Raw genomic sequence first — 15,017 nt, forward strand, 5'->3', positions numbered from 1 at the left:
GGATGAAGCTGAAAAAGAAATTGGGTCTCTGGAAAATTATTATTGTTACACAGATAAAAAGGGGTATTCAGAAGTGTTGAGTTTGCTGGGATAAAGTAGCCATCTTGCTATGTTAAAAATATTCATGCAGAGAGTCAGTCAGTCAGATTTGCTATGTAAGTACAGGGGTTATTCATTCCCTCCTATATGCTTGTATTGTTTCTTTTGTAATTTTCATTTATACAAGAGAAGTCAGGCCAGCAGTGCTACATTTAGCAAAGGTTATGGCATATATTGGGTGAAATTTTTTTATAAAAACTTTTTGCCAGTGAAGAAAAGGGAAGCATTTGATACTTATATACTCACTATAATTTAGTGCTATTACCTGAATATTGTACATGGAAAATCCATGCAGACATTTTTAAATATTTCAGGAGTGAGACCAACATCATCTGTTGGAACAGGCACAGCATCAAACAAAGCAGGTGTGTTTTATATAAATATCAGTGACTGTCATATTTCTGCATTTCAATGATTATTTAGATTGAAATGTTGTGTTATTAAGAAAAAAGACTTAGAAATTTACAGTATATAAACTGATGTTGTAGAAGACTAGATTTTGAAATTGCTGTTTGTATGGTAATAATAGGAATCTGTTGAAAATTATCCAATAAATTAGGTACAGTGGAGCACTGCTTGCTCCAGTATCAGTGGCCCAAGTACCTGGGCTGCCTTAAGATAATATAAGAAAAAGGACAGAGAACCATATGAATTATATTGTTTTCTGTCCTTTTCCTTATATTTTCTTTATTTATTTCGTTCAAAACTCTGGTTAACTGGAACATTTGGCCCCTCCCTTTGCAACTTCAAGCGATTGGTGTTTAAATGTATTTGAAAGTTACTTGTCATTATGGAAAAATATTGATTTTTGAGGTTCTGTTATAACTTAAAGGAGATTAAAATTGAGCATGTTTTAATATCCAAAGTATTACAATTTTACATTTTGTATCAGGTTGCATGTACAAAGGAACACTTGTCTACCAGGGACAGAGATTTGATGACGGTTGTGATTATTCATGTGAATGCCTTGATAATGCCACAGGAAAATACAGATGTGATAAAAAGTATGTCTGTTTTTGCAAATGTTTATCTTGAGCTTTTTCAGCCAATAATTGGACTTTGTTAGGTCAGTTGTTTTCCTGTATCAGTGAAAAATTGCCTGTAAACTATTTATATGATGATGAGAAAATGTTGTTTAAATTTTATGTATGCAGTAATGTTTTATATTTGGCCTTAAAATACGTATGCTAAAATATAGCCAAATCTATATATGAGCCATGCCATGGGAAAACCAACATAGTGGGTTTGCGACCAGCATGGATCCAGACCAGCCTGCACATCCGCGCAGTCTGGTCAGGATCCATGCTGTTCACTAACGGTTTCTCTAATTGCAGCAGGCTTTAAAAGCAAACAGCACGGATCCTGACCAGACTGCGCGGATGCGCAGGCTGGTCTGGATCCATGCTGGTCGCAAACCCACTATGTTGATTTTCTCATGGCACGGCTCAATTATAAAGAATGCCGTTGGGAACCAGGAAATGAATTGCTTTTACTGTATATGTAAAATTTGCCTTTTTCCTTTTTATGGAGTCTGAAATACAATATATGAATTGTGAAAAACCCAAAACAAAGAAATAAATATTTATGAAGTGTAATGCAAGCATCATAATGTACTATACAAGATCTATTCCCTAAAGAGCATTTCTTGCTGTGATGCTATGAGATACTGGGTTATGCTGCACACCTGTCCAGTTTTGTACACATTTTTCAAGAACGGTTGCATAAACATTCAATATCATTTTTATATATCTGTTTCTCTGATGGTAAATACCTAACATTTTCTCTTTTCCAGATGTTCAGAATACACATCACTTCCCAAGGAGTGCATTCTGGTGCAGGATCCGAAACAGCCCTGCTGCCAAGTGCCATACTGTGACTTCATCAATCCGACACCATTTCCGACCGGTTACCCTACCCCGCCCCCTCAGGTCTCCCCAACGCCACAGACAAACGTGATTGTGGTAGCTCCCTACAAGGAACCGCCCATTCAAAGCTACAGTAAACAGGGTGAGTTATGGTGTTCACTTAATCTGCATTAAAACTGCATGCCAGAGAAAGTCAACTGGCTAAACTTGTTTATTTTTATTAATTCCAGATTTTTAGATAGATAAGAACTTTGAAATATCAAATACATTGTATACATAAGAACAGAATGATTTTCAACCATGACAAAATCATAGGTTTTCATGAATGCACATATTTGCAGGTTACTGTCTATATATATTTGCAGGTTACTGTCTATATATATTTGCAGGTTACTGTCTATATGTATTTGCAGGTTACTGTGTATATAAGAGTGTATACTACTCTCAAGGTCAGACATGGTTTGATGGTTGCGATCTGAAATGTACTTGTGAAAATGTCACTACAGGCTACTACAGTTGCTCTCAAAGGTAATGTCAAGATACAGCAACTTGGTCACAGATACATGGTAAAAATATCACTGCAATATTTTATGTATATAAATTCTGTAGTATAGACTTTGCTGATGTATGGCATTTTAGAAACTTGGCAGTTACATTCACATGAGAAGTGTTGAAGGACTCTACAGAAATCATCATTTTATATTGGTTTTTACTTTCATATCTTTCACCAATACAGTTGAATCTTAGTACAAGTATCTTGAATTCCAAGCGATCAAGCGTTTTACTTCAAGATAACTGAAATTCGACTTAAAATGATATTTTGTGCACATGTTTTTGGGACGGGACTCGAAAATGTCTGAGATAGCCGGAATGTTGAGATAAGTGAGTTTGAGATATTGAGTTTTAAGTATATTACTAAAAGACTTAATGTGCATTAAGTAATTGGACTTGCAATCATACTTGGCTGGATGTGATTTTGGCATTTTCTGGCTTGTACAGAGCTGTTTGTTTGAGCTACTTTAATGGCCAAAGAATATGAAAGCAGATTTTAGAGATTAGTTAACACAGAAATTGCAGAGCATCATAATAGGTCTGCTACATGAAGTGCACATACATGTATTTTGAAAGGGCAAGTAAATTTTTTGCTCAAAGTAATGATTTGTCCAAGTATATAGCTTACCATAAAACACCAAAATGATAAAATTCCAAATAATAATGAAATGCTTATTTTTAGCTCACCTGTCACATAGTGACAAGGTGAGCTTTTGTGATCACGCAGCGTATCCAAGTATATAGCTTACCATAAAACACCAAAATGATCAAATTCCAAATAATAATGAAATGCTTATTTTTAGCTCACCTGTCACATAGTGACAAGGTGAGCTTTTGTGATCACGCAGCGTCCGTCGTCCGTCCGTGCGTGCGTCTGTAAACTTTTGCTTGTGACCACTCTAGAGGTCACATTTTTTGTGGGATCTTTATGAAAGTTGGTCAGAATGTTCATCTTGATGATATCTAGGTCAAGTTCGAAACTGGGTCACGTGCCATCAAAAACTAGGTCAGAAGGTCTAAAAATAGAAAAACCTTGTGACCTCTCGAAAGGCCATATATTTCACAAGATCTTCATGAAAATTGGTCAGACCGTTCACCTTGATGATATCTAGGTCAAGTTCGAAACTGGTTTATGTGCCATCAAAAACTAGGTCAGTAGGTCTAAAAATAGAAAAACCTTGTGACCTCTCTAGAGGCCATATATTTCAAAGATCTCATGAAAATTGGTCAGACGTTCACCTTGATGATATCTAGGTCAATTCGAAAGTGGGTCACGTGCCATCAAAACTAGGTCAGAAGGTCAATATAGAAAAACCTTGTGACCTCTCTAAAGGCCATATTTTTCATGGGATCTGTCTGAAAGTTGGTCTGAATGTTTCATCTTGATGATATCTAGGTCACAGTTCAAAACAGGTCATGTGTGATCAAAAACTAGGTCAGTAGGTCTAAAAATAGAAAAACCTTGTGACCTCTCTAGAGGCCATACTTGTGAATGGATCTCCATAAAAATTGGTCAGAATGTTCATATTGATGATATCTAGGTCAAGTTCGAAAGTGGGTCACGTGCCTTCTAAAAGTAGGTCATAGGTCAAATAATGAAAAAATGTTGCTTGACCTCTACTAAGGCCATAATTTTTCATGGATCTGTATGAAAGTTGGTCTGATTTTATCTTGATGATATATAGGTCAAGTTTGAAACTAGGTCAACTGCGATCAAAACTAGGTCAGTAGGTCTTGAAATAGAAAAACCTTTTGACCTCTCTAAGGCCATACCCTTGAATGGATCTTCATGAAAGTTAGTCAGAATGTTCACCTTGATGATATCTAGACCAAGTTTGAAACTAGGTCACGTGCCGTAAAAAACTAGGTCAGTAGGTCAAATTAAAAAAAAACCTTGTGATCTCTCTAGAGGCCATACTTTTCATGGGATCTGTATGAAAGTTGGTCTGAATGTTCATCTTGATGATATCTAGGTCAAGTTTGAAACTGGGTCAACTGCGATCAAAAACTAGGTCAGTAGGTCTAAAATTATTAAAATCTTTTGACCTCTCTAGAGGCCATATTTTATAATGGATCCTCATGAAAATTGATCTGAATGTTCACCTTGATGATATCTAGGTCAGTTTCGAAAACTGGTGTCCACGTGCGGTCAAAAACTAGGCCAGTAGGTATTAAAATAGAAAAACCTTGTGACCTCTCTAGAGGCCATATTTTTCATGAGATCTTCATGAAAATTAGTGAGAATGTACACCTTGATGATACCTAGGTAAAATTCAAAACAGGGTCACGTACCTTCGAAAGCTAGGTCAATAGGTCAAATAATAGAAAAACCTTGTGACCTCTCTAGAGACCATATTTTTCAATGGATCTTCATGAAAATTGGTCAGAATTTTTATCTTGATAATATCTAGGTCAAGTTCAAAACTGGGTCACATGAGCTCGAAAACTAGGTCACTATGTCAAATAATAGAAAAAACAACGTCATACTCAAAACTGGGTCATGTGGGAAGAGGTGAGCGAATCAGGACCATCATGGTCCTCTTGTTTTTATTACAGATCAAAGCCGTATTTGTTCAAACTAGGATAATTTGATTATCGATAAAGCGAGAAAATATATCATGATTTATAATACACAAATCTGTGACATGTCTTTCTGAAGTATTAATTGCAGCTAGCTTATGTGCTTTATTGTCGTAAATTGTAGCTGAATTATTAATAAAATAATTTTTCAAAGATATTCATATACTGTAAAATCTTCCACTTTTGTTGGCATAAACTTTTTTGGTTTTGCCAAACGGGGCTTTTTCATGAGGATGTGAATTTATGGATAACTGATTTCAGATATAAAATGACCAGAAATATATATGCGGCAGTTCATTGAGATTTAACTTTGCGGAATGACAAAGTAAAGAAATCCGCACAAAATAAGTCTCTTATGAAAAATAATGATTTTACAGTTATTCTGTATCACATTTACAAAAAAATATATGAGCCGTGCCATGGGAAAACCAACATAGTGGCTATGCGACCAGCATGGATCCAGACCGGCCTGCACATCCGCAGTCTGGTCAGGATCCATGCTGTTCGCTTTCAAAACATATTGCAATAAGAGAAACTGTTGGCGAACAGCATGGATCCTGACCAGATGCGCAGGCTGGTCTGGATATATGCTGGTCTCAAAGCCACTATATTGGTTTTCCCATGGCACGGCTCATATACTGTTATGTACTTTTTTCATATACTTAATCTTACCTCTCTTATTTGTTTTAGATGTCCACTTTTTCCACCTTCATCTTGTCCTCGGAGAGCCGACCCTTCAGACTCGTGTTGTTTGATACCAGACTGTAACACTGGTAAAATCCCTGCCACAGTCTATCCACCAGGATATGGTCAATCTACAGTGAATCCAGTTATCAAACCAACACCAGTAACTGGTGGCTACATCATTGGACGTGGACTGGTACCGTATCAGACTGGTTCTGGCTTCACAGGATCAACTCGTGAGTTTTCCTTTGTTCCAAGAAGGCCCATATGTCACTTACTGCAAGTCTACATAGCTTTGCAAATGCACACTCCTCTTTCAAATTTTCTGGGGATTTTGTCTCCATGCATACCTCTGCAAAGAGGTTCTGCCTTGAACTTATCTAGTTTCCAGATAGTTTCCTCCTTTGACTGAAATCTGTTACTTAAAAATCTTTTAATTTTTTGGCATAAACTTCATGATTTCAGCAAGTGAAGAATGGCTGTTTTTGTTGGGACATGAATTCAATGATTTTTAAATGTTAAACATATAATAAATGGGATTTTTCTTGTTTGTTCAGATTATATTTAATGGACTGATGCTACCATGAAAGCAGTTCAGCTTTGTTGGTTCTTACTAGGTTAAAAGTTGACTCTAGGGTTACCTGGGAGACCTAACTTAGAATGCAAGCTTTCCATTGGTCAATTTCAAATTTGTGCTATAATTTTTCAGCTGCTTGTATATATAATGGTCAAGTCTACAAACAGGGTGATACATGGACAGATAGATGTAAATATAATTGTGAATGTATAGATGCAACGCATGGACAATACAAGTGTACAGAAAGGTATGGCAAAGAGATTTTGAAATTTCAGTTTGTGTACATGGTGTATGACTGTAAATACAATTCTATAAATAATAATGTACTGAGAAATCAATTAAATTAATCTCATGGCTGTGAAATTTCACGGTTTTGTCCAAAATGGCTATTTTATGGGGATAAAGATATCTGGATTTCAAGTTTTTATTAAGATCAAATGGATGAAAATGTTGTTAGTTTGTGCATTGGTAAAACCACAAAATCCACAAAAAATGAGTCCTTTATGAATATTAATGACTCTATATTATCTGTTAACAGTTGCCTCAGATATGTAAAAATAAAACTTTATCTGTATGTACTTCCAAAGTTATTGTTAAAAACATTTCTACTTTATACTGTATATGCAAATGTCCCTTCATGACATTAGTGGCTAAGTACATGTATAAGAGTTATTAATATAAACATTTCCTATTGTTGTACCACAGATGTCCACGATACCCTAACCTACCAGCTCAGTGCTACTATAAGCAATCAAGCAAGGATGTATGTTGCCAGGAAGCAGAATGTAGAGTGTATGGGTCTACAACTGTCACACCTTCAACTGTCTCACCAACTGCAAAGTTTACAGTTAAACCAACACCGACTGTCTCATCTACTACAAAGCCAGCACCAAGTGAGTTTACATTACATTAGGGAAATATAAAGAAATGTGTGATGTATTGTTTAATAAGGAATATTTTTGAGACTGTTACAATAAATAAGTTTTATTTTACATCTGAAGTTCAGTCAATGCAGATGAATTATACAGGGAGTAATAACTATAAGGATCTTATAACGTGTTCAGTATAGTGAATTTATCTTCTGCAAAAAGCTTTTAGGGCCCCTATATGTGATAACATGGTTAAGGTCAGTGCTGTTGAATTACTTCCCCTTAACACTATTTCTCTGACTTTTACGTGGAAGCCAGCCAGATAATTTTGATAAGGTCATACAGATATTAATATTTATTTCTACAGGTCTGTGTGTTTATTACAATGGAAAGACTTACACACAGGGTACAGTATGGCAGGACAGCTGTGCTGAATGTAGATGTGAAAATGCCACTGCCAATTCTTACACCTGCAACCAAAGGTAATCTAGATATTATGTACACTGCTGTAGTCCTGTCAGAAATTTACTGCCTAGTAAATACCAATTATTTTTGAAAGACTCAGTTCTTAGATCTTTATTTCTGTGATTGTTTTCTTTGAGAATGAAGACCACCCTGCTAATTCCATCAGAAACAGTAGACTTCTTTGTGTGTTTAATTCATTCTGTATTTAATTGTACAATGTCATGGAGTTATTTTTAAAAAATTTGTACCTGTTTTTCTTTCAGGTGCCCAATATTTGTGGGTCTGCCATCTTTTTGCACCCTTATCAGTGACCCCAATGATAAATGCTGCAAGAAGCCCAGTTGTTCACCAACCAATGGACTTACCCTCACCCCTCTGACCGGCAATGCCACCTACCCTCCGACCTCCCTCAGCGTACTACCTGTTGGGACACATCAAGTGTTCAGTGGTAATGGTAGACCCATCGGTGGATCAGGGTCCATTATTGGAGGCAGAAGTATGTATTCTCTTTATTAAGTTAATTCTACATTTTAAAGAAGATTTTACTTTCAATACTAAATTATTTTAAAACATCACTTGCCATACCTGACTGCGGGGTCTAAACCAAACAAGGGATGTAGGATTCTTTAACATGAGAAAGCCGTTGACTGCAAAAAGCTGGAAACTTTGCTTCATTGGAATTTTTTAATGTAAGAAAGCCATCCAGTTAGTTTGTGGAAGGTCACTGGTTTCAGTATGCAGTAATTTCCAGTACCTGAAACCATGCCCTCATATGTAATGGAGATTTTCCTGAATTGAGAAAACGAAAGCCATCTTATAACCTGAACTGTTGGAGTTACTTAACCGTTACCCTGCTAAATTTCTATAATGAACTTGTCCATCTTTCATTTTGGACAGTACCACTAACTGTTAAAAGAGGTGCTTACAAAAAAATTACTGACTAAATGGTGAACAGCGCAGATCATGATCAGACTGCATGGATTTGCAGTCTGATCATGATCTACACTGGTTGCAAAGGCAGAATCAATCGTGTTTAGCATGATAAGGGTTAAACTTTTTCAAGAAAAAAGGAATGTCAATAAGTAAAGTAAAACTAATACTTAAATTGAAAAAAATGGTGGACAAAAACAAAACCTATAATTTGTTTTGTAGTGAATTTATTTGAAACTGTTTTACCAAATTACCATTTAAAGCTATATATTTGTTTCATATTACAGATGTATGTGCATACAAGGGAATAGTTTACGCACAGGGTCAGTCATGGGAAGATGGATGTGACTTTGTATGTTCCTGTGAGAATGGCGTTACCGGCATGTATAGATGTGCCGCTAAGTAAGTCCATTATTGGCAAGAATTAAATTTCTGGTAAAGAGTGAAAATTACACATGTGCATTGATCTGATGTTTGTATCATGTCTGGCTTTTTGGAAAGACGAGGGTGATACCAAATGTAACGTAACAAAACATATGTGATACTAACACACTAGACTGGTGTAATTTCCTTTTGTTGCTTACCTGGTAATACCTACCTACAGAAAAGTAGTCCATCAAACCAACCAACCAACTAGGGTGTTACTGATTCAGAAAACACCAAGTTGATGGTGATGTTGTGTCTTTGCAACGGATATCTAGGAAAATGAAAATAGGTCAAGAAAGTAGTCCATCAAAGGGACCTACTTACTTAGTTGATACAGACTCAGAAAACTCTGATTTTGTGATGATACAACATGTTGTATCAGCTTGTTTGATAAAGCCTTTATTTTGAATGGATGTTTCCTGAAAAATTACATTTGTTTACACTGAAAAATTAGTTTCATATACACCTGCCACCTGTATGAAATAGTCACTTGCCTTTAGTAGGCATTCTCTTAGTAGGCAGTCAGCTAACTTCCCAAATTGCCTTCTTGTTCTAATTATAACTTTTCTAAAGCAGCTATCTCATATAGTGTTGTAGAACCCTTGGCTGGCTTGATACAGGTTTGACTTGCACATGCTGAATAAGTTGCGGTAATGCATATTTTTGCTACAGTACTACATGTATATTTATTTACCAGTACTGTTCCTTTAAGGTTGTCATGAACTTTATGTCAATGTACGTTTTTTATAGTATTTCCTTAGACAGGTAACTTACATACTTTTCAGATGCCCACACTATCCAAACCTGCCAAGTTATTGCAAGTTAGTCGCAATACCTGGTCGGTGTTGTTCCAACATTGTCTGTGATATACCGGGATATGGAATATACAAGCCCGGAATTCAGCTAACAAACTCATCATGGTCAAACTACAGTGCAGGAATGGGCGGCAACAATACGGTTATTTCAATTCCTGGCACCATAGGATTTGGTAAGATGTTATGCCATATGTTACTTTTAATATAAACTCTTTCCTGAATGCATAGGAAATTAAAAAAAGTATTTGTGATCTGCTGAAAAAAAATTGTGATCTTAAGGAACACATGTGTATAAGATATAGCTCATTTGATTGAAACCTGAGGAAATCCTCTACTATTAAAGCTGGAATATTGCTATATGACCTAAATCTTTTTGTTTTGACTTAAAATCCAACAGAATTAAACAAAATGTTGTTGTTGTTATTTTAGTTGGTGGTTCTAGGTACCCAGGTGGAGGTTATTATTTGCCAAATGCAACCAAACCAAACGTCCTGGTTGATCTCAGAGGTAAATAGTTTTTGTTTTGTATAGTTGTTTTCTTTATCGAGTCACTCTAGAGTTACATTTATTGAACAAAACTTTGAAGCACGCCTGTAACAACAGTGTGATTACACGGTATGGTTAGTTGATGGGGTTATGCGGTGTGGTTAGATGTTGGGGTTAAATAAATTTTTATTTATTATTTAGGACATTTGTTTGTTAGCAGCCTCATTTGCCGTCAGATTAACGAAATTATTATTCGAGCAATAATGTAATACAACATTCACTAGAACCCAAAGTTGGACATTAGGGTTAGTAGGTGCTGTATGTAGGGCAGTCACTATTTATTTTGGTAACAACTGTAAGGTCAGACATTTGTCCTGAACTTGGTAAGAATTTCCGTCAATTGACTTGGAGGACATTGGCCAGACATAGTGACTTCAAGAGATTTGCATGGAGTAGATGACCTTATGATTTTTGTAGGCTCAACTCTGGATAAGGAGGTCATCCTTGGGGTCTCAGTAATCTTTTCTGATAATCCATTTCCGCATTTTTACATAGAGGCAGACCAAATGTGCTTATAAGGTTGGTGGTTCATGGCGAGTGCATGCCATGTTTTGGGGTCCTCACCCAAATCAAAAGTCAGCCCAGGGGCGCCTCAAAAAACAACCCAATTTCGTAATAACTTTGACGAAACCTCTTAAGTCCCCGGATGTGAAATAGTTCCAGTCAGATGATTTGATAAATGAAAGCAGTTAATGAACTATTGCTTTTTGGGGTGGTCACTTAGCAAAAGTTGAAGGTAACCCAGTGGGAGAATCTGTATGAAAATCATTTGCCAGTCATAAAATAGAATCACTTGACCCAGACATCGTTCTCAAACTTCATTAGAGTTGATTGGTATCTCATGAACATAGATGACCTATTGATTTGGGTAGTAATCCATCAAAGGTTCAAGTCCACAGGGGCCTGAATCTGGAAAATCATTCCGGATCAAAGAATCATGAGTACACTTAAAAGAATGTGTAAACTTCATAGTTAGATTCTGTACATGCAAGTAATACACATATTGATTTTTTTTTATGGGTCATCCATTAAGATACAGTCACAATGGGGTGCAATATTGTAAACATTTCATCAGTAACTTGAGTGACAAAACCAACACAACACAAATTAAAATTAGCCTAATAGTTGCCTTGTAAAAAATAGCATGAGTTTTAGATATATGATTTTGTGGTCATACATATTAAAGGTTTAGGTCACATGCTGTTCCATGTATAAAATCATTTTTTTGGAAATACTTGAGACAGCTTGACCTATCTAATCTATGAAACCTTGCAATTTGGGAATAATTGGCACATGCAGAGTAATGACCCAGCTTATTTTGAGTGTTTAGTTTATTGATGAAAGGTTAGACCAGTTCAAACAGTCACTAATAGTGACATTTGATAGACCACTAGGCAAAAATTGAGTGTTGAATTTTAGCGGTATTACATGACATACCAATAATGATCTAAATTTGCAGCAAGCTCAGTTTCTTTGACTTCGCTCTGACTATTCAACTTTCCTGCATTCAGGACTTTGATTAGTGGAAAATTTCGCTTTATTAAAAAAAAGGGTGATTTTATTTAACTTTATTCTCACAATTCTATGGTTAAGCAGCAGTCATTCTGTATGTCAAGAATTCTGAGATTTCATGTATTGACGTAAATAGTATATAAAGAATAGCTGTATAACTAGGGAAGGTGTGGACATTAAGTGTGATTATGGGGGTCTAGGAACAGTTCGGATATTGTTGATTTGTTAAACAAACTGTAATTACAATTTTTCCTAATTTTATCTGGCTCAAGTTGTTAATAACGGTGTAAATAGTAGGTTGCCCGAGGATACATTGACTCCGGGCTACACCTGCCTCAAGTAATACTCTGTTTATGTGGTTTTCCAACTACTGTTTTTTATATTTCTGTGTATTTAATTGTCAAATTATCTATTGGGATAATGACGAATGTTGCATCATACCCTTTTGGGGCCTCGTTGATCAGGTTTTTTCTGTTATCCTTTCCTCGCACTTGTTTTTACATAAGGGAGACAAAATGGTGGCTTATAGAAGGTTGGTGGTTCTGGCGAGATGCATGTCCATGTCTTAAATAAGTTGGAGTCCTCCTCCACCATTAAAATCAGGAAAGTCCTTGTATGCCCTCAGTTGTGTTGGCTTGCCTTCAAAAAAGCAACCACAATTTTTGTTAAAAACTGTAGTTACGGTGAAACCTTTCTGTAAAGTCCTCTCTTGGGATGTGAAAATATGTGGTCCTGTTGACAGATGATCTCTCAACACAGATAAATCAAACACCATGGTTAAATGGTGGAAAAAAACTGATTGCTTTTATTGGGAAGTGGTATTTAGCAAAAGTTTGATTTTAGTTAACTCCAGTGTTGGAAATCTGTTATGAAAAATAATTAAAGGCCTAGTCCACTAGATAAATTTTTTGTAATTTCAGTTGCCCAGTTTACAGTCGTCTTCCATCAAACATCTGCTACCTTCAGAAGTTTGATGGTCAGTGCTGCTCTGAACCAAGATGCCTGGATCGCGAATTTGGTGTGTATGTAAATCCTTTCAACAGTTCGAAAGAATTCCCCGTCGTTGGAACGTTCTCTGGAGGATTTTCTGGATTCAGACCGTTAGCATTCCCAGGACATAAGGAAGTCATTGGATCACATAAAAGTAAGTGTAATACTTAATTAACTCTCTCCCGTACTAAATGCACCGCACTGGCTAATACACATGTATTTAAAAAAACAAACTTTTTTCTTTTTAAGTTAATGAAGGTCATAAGTGAATACCAGCACAATGGAGGTGCAATAATTGTTACAATTAATTCATTAGAACTTGGATTTATAGTCTGTACAAAAAGCAAAAACAACAACAACAACAACAAAAATTAAGGCCTTAATAATGCCTCCCCTGCCTTGTAAAAAAAAATAAAGCCCATGAGATTATTTAGGGAATATACGGTACTTAATTGATGTATAAATCATACAAATTATAAAATTAGTAATTTCTGTGTGTTTATGATTCACTTTCTGTTACCCTGCTAATTTAGAAGGATGATCTTCAAATAACCAGTTGCAAAAGGTTTAAGTTTAATCTCTTGTCAGCAATGCTGTCGGCCTATTCCTACATCTATGCAAGACCTTGGCAGATCTTGTAAAACTACATATGGCACACAGAGAGTATACTGACCGAAGCTTTTTATGAGTGTAAATATTATTAGTTTATGTGAAAATGAAACTTGAAAAAAATTAGACCAGTCTCAAAACTCAGTCATCTAATTGGCTGTTTCTAAACACATTTTTGAAATAGACCAATGGCAAGACAGTATTCTGAGACTGGTCTGCAGTTTCAGTTTTTTAGCCTTGGATATTAACATGAACATTTACTCAATTAATCAATTTAAAGATTTTCAGCAAAAGCTCAGTAATATCTACAGTACAGGTGAACATATTCAACCTGTTTTCCTGCATTTGCAGTGTTTGATTATATATTATGAAAATATTTCCCATATTTGATATTTAAAGAAAAAAGGTTGATTAAATTATTTAAATGCTTATCTCTCACAGTGTCTATGATGTTAACAGGGGATCATGTCATTCACAAGTTGCTCAAAGTTCCACTATTCCTGGATGTTTTTGTCCATTAGTTTGACGTAACTTAGGTAGTATGATTAGACATATGTATATGGATTTATGGAAGGCTATACACATCATAGTGTTATAACGGAGGTCTAAGGAAAACAGTTGGTCATCTTTGACCTTAGATTTTGCAGTTCATATCCAGAACTATTTCATTCACCAGATTGGTTTCCTATTTTTTAGGTGGCTGCTACTACAAAGGGTCATTGTATAACGAAGGTGATAAATGGGAAGATAACTGTGATTTCTCCTGTACCTGTGTTAACCAGACATCCGGGCTTTACTCCTGCCTGCCAAAGTAAGAATACTTCTGTTTTTATGATGGATTTTAGAAAATTCTTACAACTTACTGTAACTATGTTTCATGACTGCTTCCATGTGTATTTAAAATTGGTCTAATTAGTCTATTTGTGAGATCAATAGACTAAGTATTAACATTACACCTACCCCACTCAGGCCCGTGTGCAGGATTTGTTTGCTGGGGGGGCCCAACCTGGGGTGGGTTCGGGATGGGTATCCCCTCCGTGAATTTTTTTTAATATGGCACATGAATAGATGCATTTTCCTGCTACCTGAAACACCTTTAAGGATGCATGAATGTATTATATATTTAAGGAAAAGTCTACTTTTTAATCATTTCATCAAGCCTTTTCAATGTATGTATGATTGTACAGTCACAGTGTATGGACTTATTTTTCTGTATGATACACAATTGGAAAAAATGTTGAAGTTTTAAGATGATTATTAAGAAGACTAGCTCCTAGACTATGATGATTTTTTTCACATTTTTATGATTTCATGTAGTGAACTGAGCCAGTCTATATACTATGTCCAATATTACAATTTTAACATCAGTCCTCTTAGAAAATCTCTAGAATAGACTGGCTTTTGTCTCTATGAACATAAAAAAGAAAAAAAAAACAAAGAAATATCGTAATTATCAGTCTAGTGGCTAGTCTGATTATTAAGGGTATCCTATTTGCAA

At 35.8% G+C, this 15,017-nt stretch overlaps 1 protein-coding gene across 1 annotated transcript in view; it reads left to right on the forward strand.

The window, feature by feature from the left end:
- The window catches only part of LOC123528762 (uncharacterized), a 78,174-nt gene that overhangs the window by 55,988 nt on the left and 7,169 nt on the right, over window positions 1–15,017 (forward strand). The window contains exons 56-70 of the mRNA XM_053520998.1: window positions 414–464; window positions 992–1,103; window positions 1,892–2,106; window positions 2,378–2,492; window positions 5,787–6,016; window positions 6,490–6,604; window positions 7,063–7,250; window positions 7,594–7,708; window positions 7,955–8,187; window positions 8,909–9,023; window positions 9,833–10,035; window positions 10,292–10,369; window positions 10,550–10,613; window positions 12,841–13,064; window positions 14,216–14,330. Coding sequence (XP_053376973.1) covers window positions 414–464; window positions 992–1,103; window positions 1,892–2,106; window positions 2,378–2,492; window positions 5,787–6,016; window positions 6,490–6,604; window positions 7,063–7,250; window positions 7,594–7,708; window positions 7,955–8,187; window positions 8,909–9,023; window positions 9,833–10,035; window positions 10,292–10,369; window positions 10,550–10,613; window positions 12,841–13,064; window positions 14,216–14,330 — 2,173 coding nt within the window. The remainder of the gene's footprint in view (window positions 1–413; window positions 465–991; window positions 1,104–1,891; window positions 2,107–2,377; window positions 2,493–5,786; window positions 6,017–6,489; window positions 6,605–7,062; window positions 7,251–7,593; window positions 7,709–7,954; window positions 8,188–8,908; window positions 9,024–9,832; window positions 10,036–10,291; window positions 10,370–10,549; window positions 10,614–12,840; window positions 13,065–14,215; window positions 14,331–15,017) is intronic.

The sequence above is a fragment of the Mercenaria mercenaria genome, chromosome 13 (genome assembly GCF_021730395.1).
Source record: "Mercenaria mercenaria strain notata chromosome 13, MADL_Memer_1, whole genome shotgun sequence".
In the NCBI taxonomy this organism is placed as follows: domain Eukaryota; kingdom Metazoa; phylum Mollusca; class Bivalvia; order Venerida; family Veneridae; genus Mercenaria; species Mercenaria mercenaria.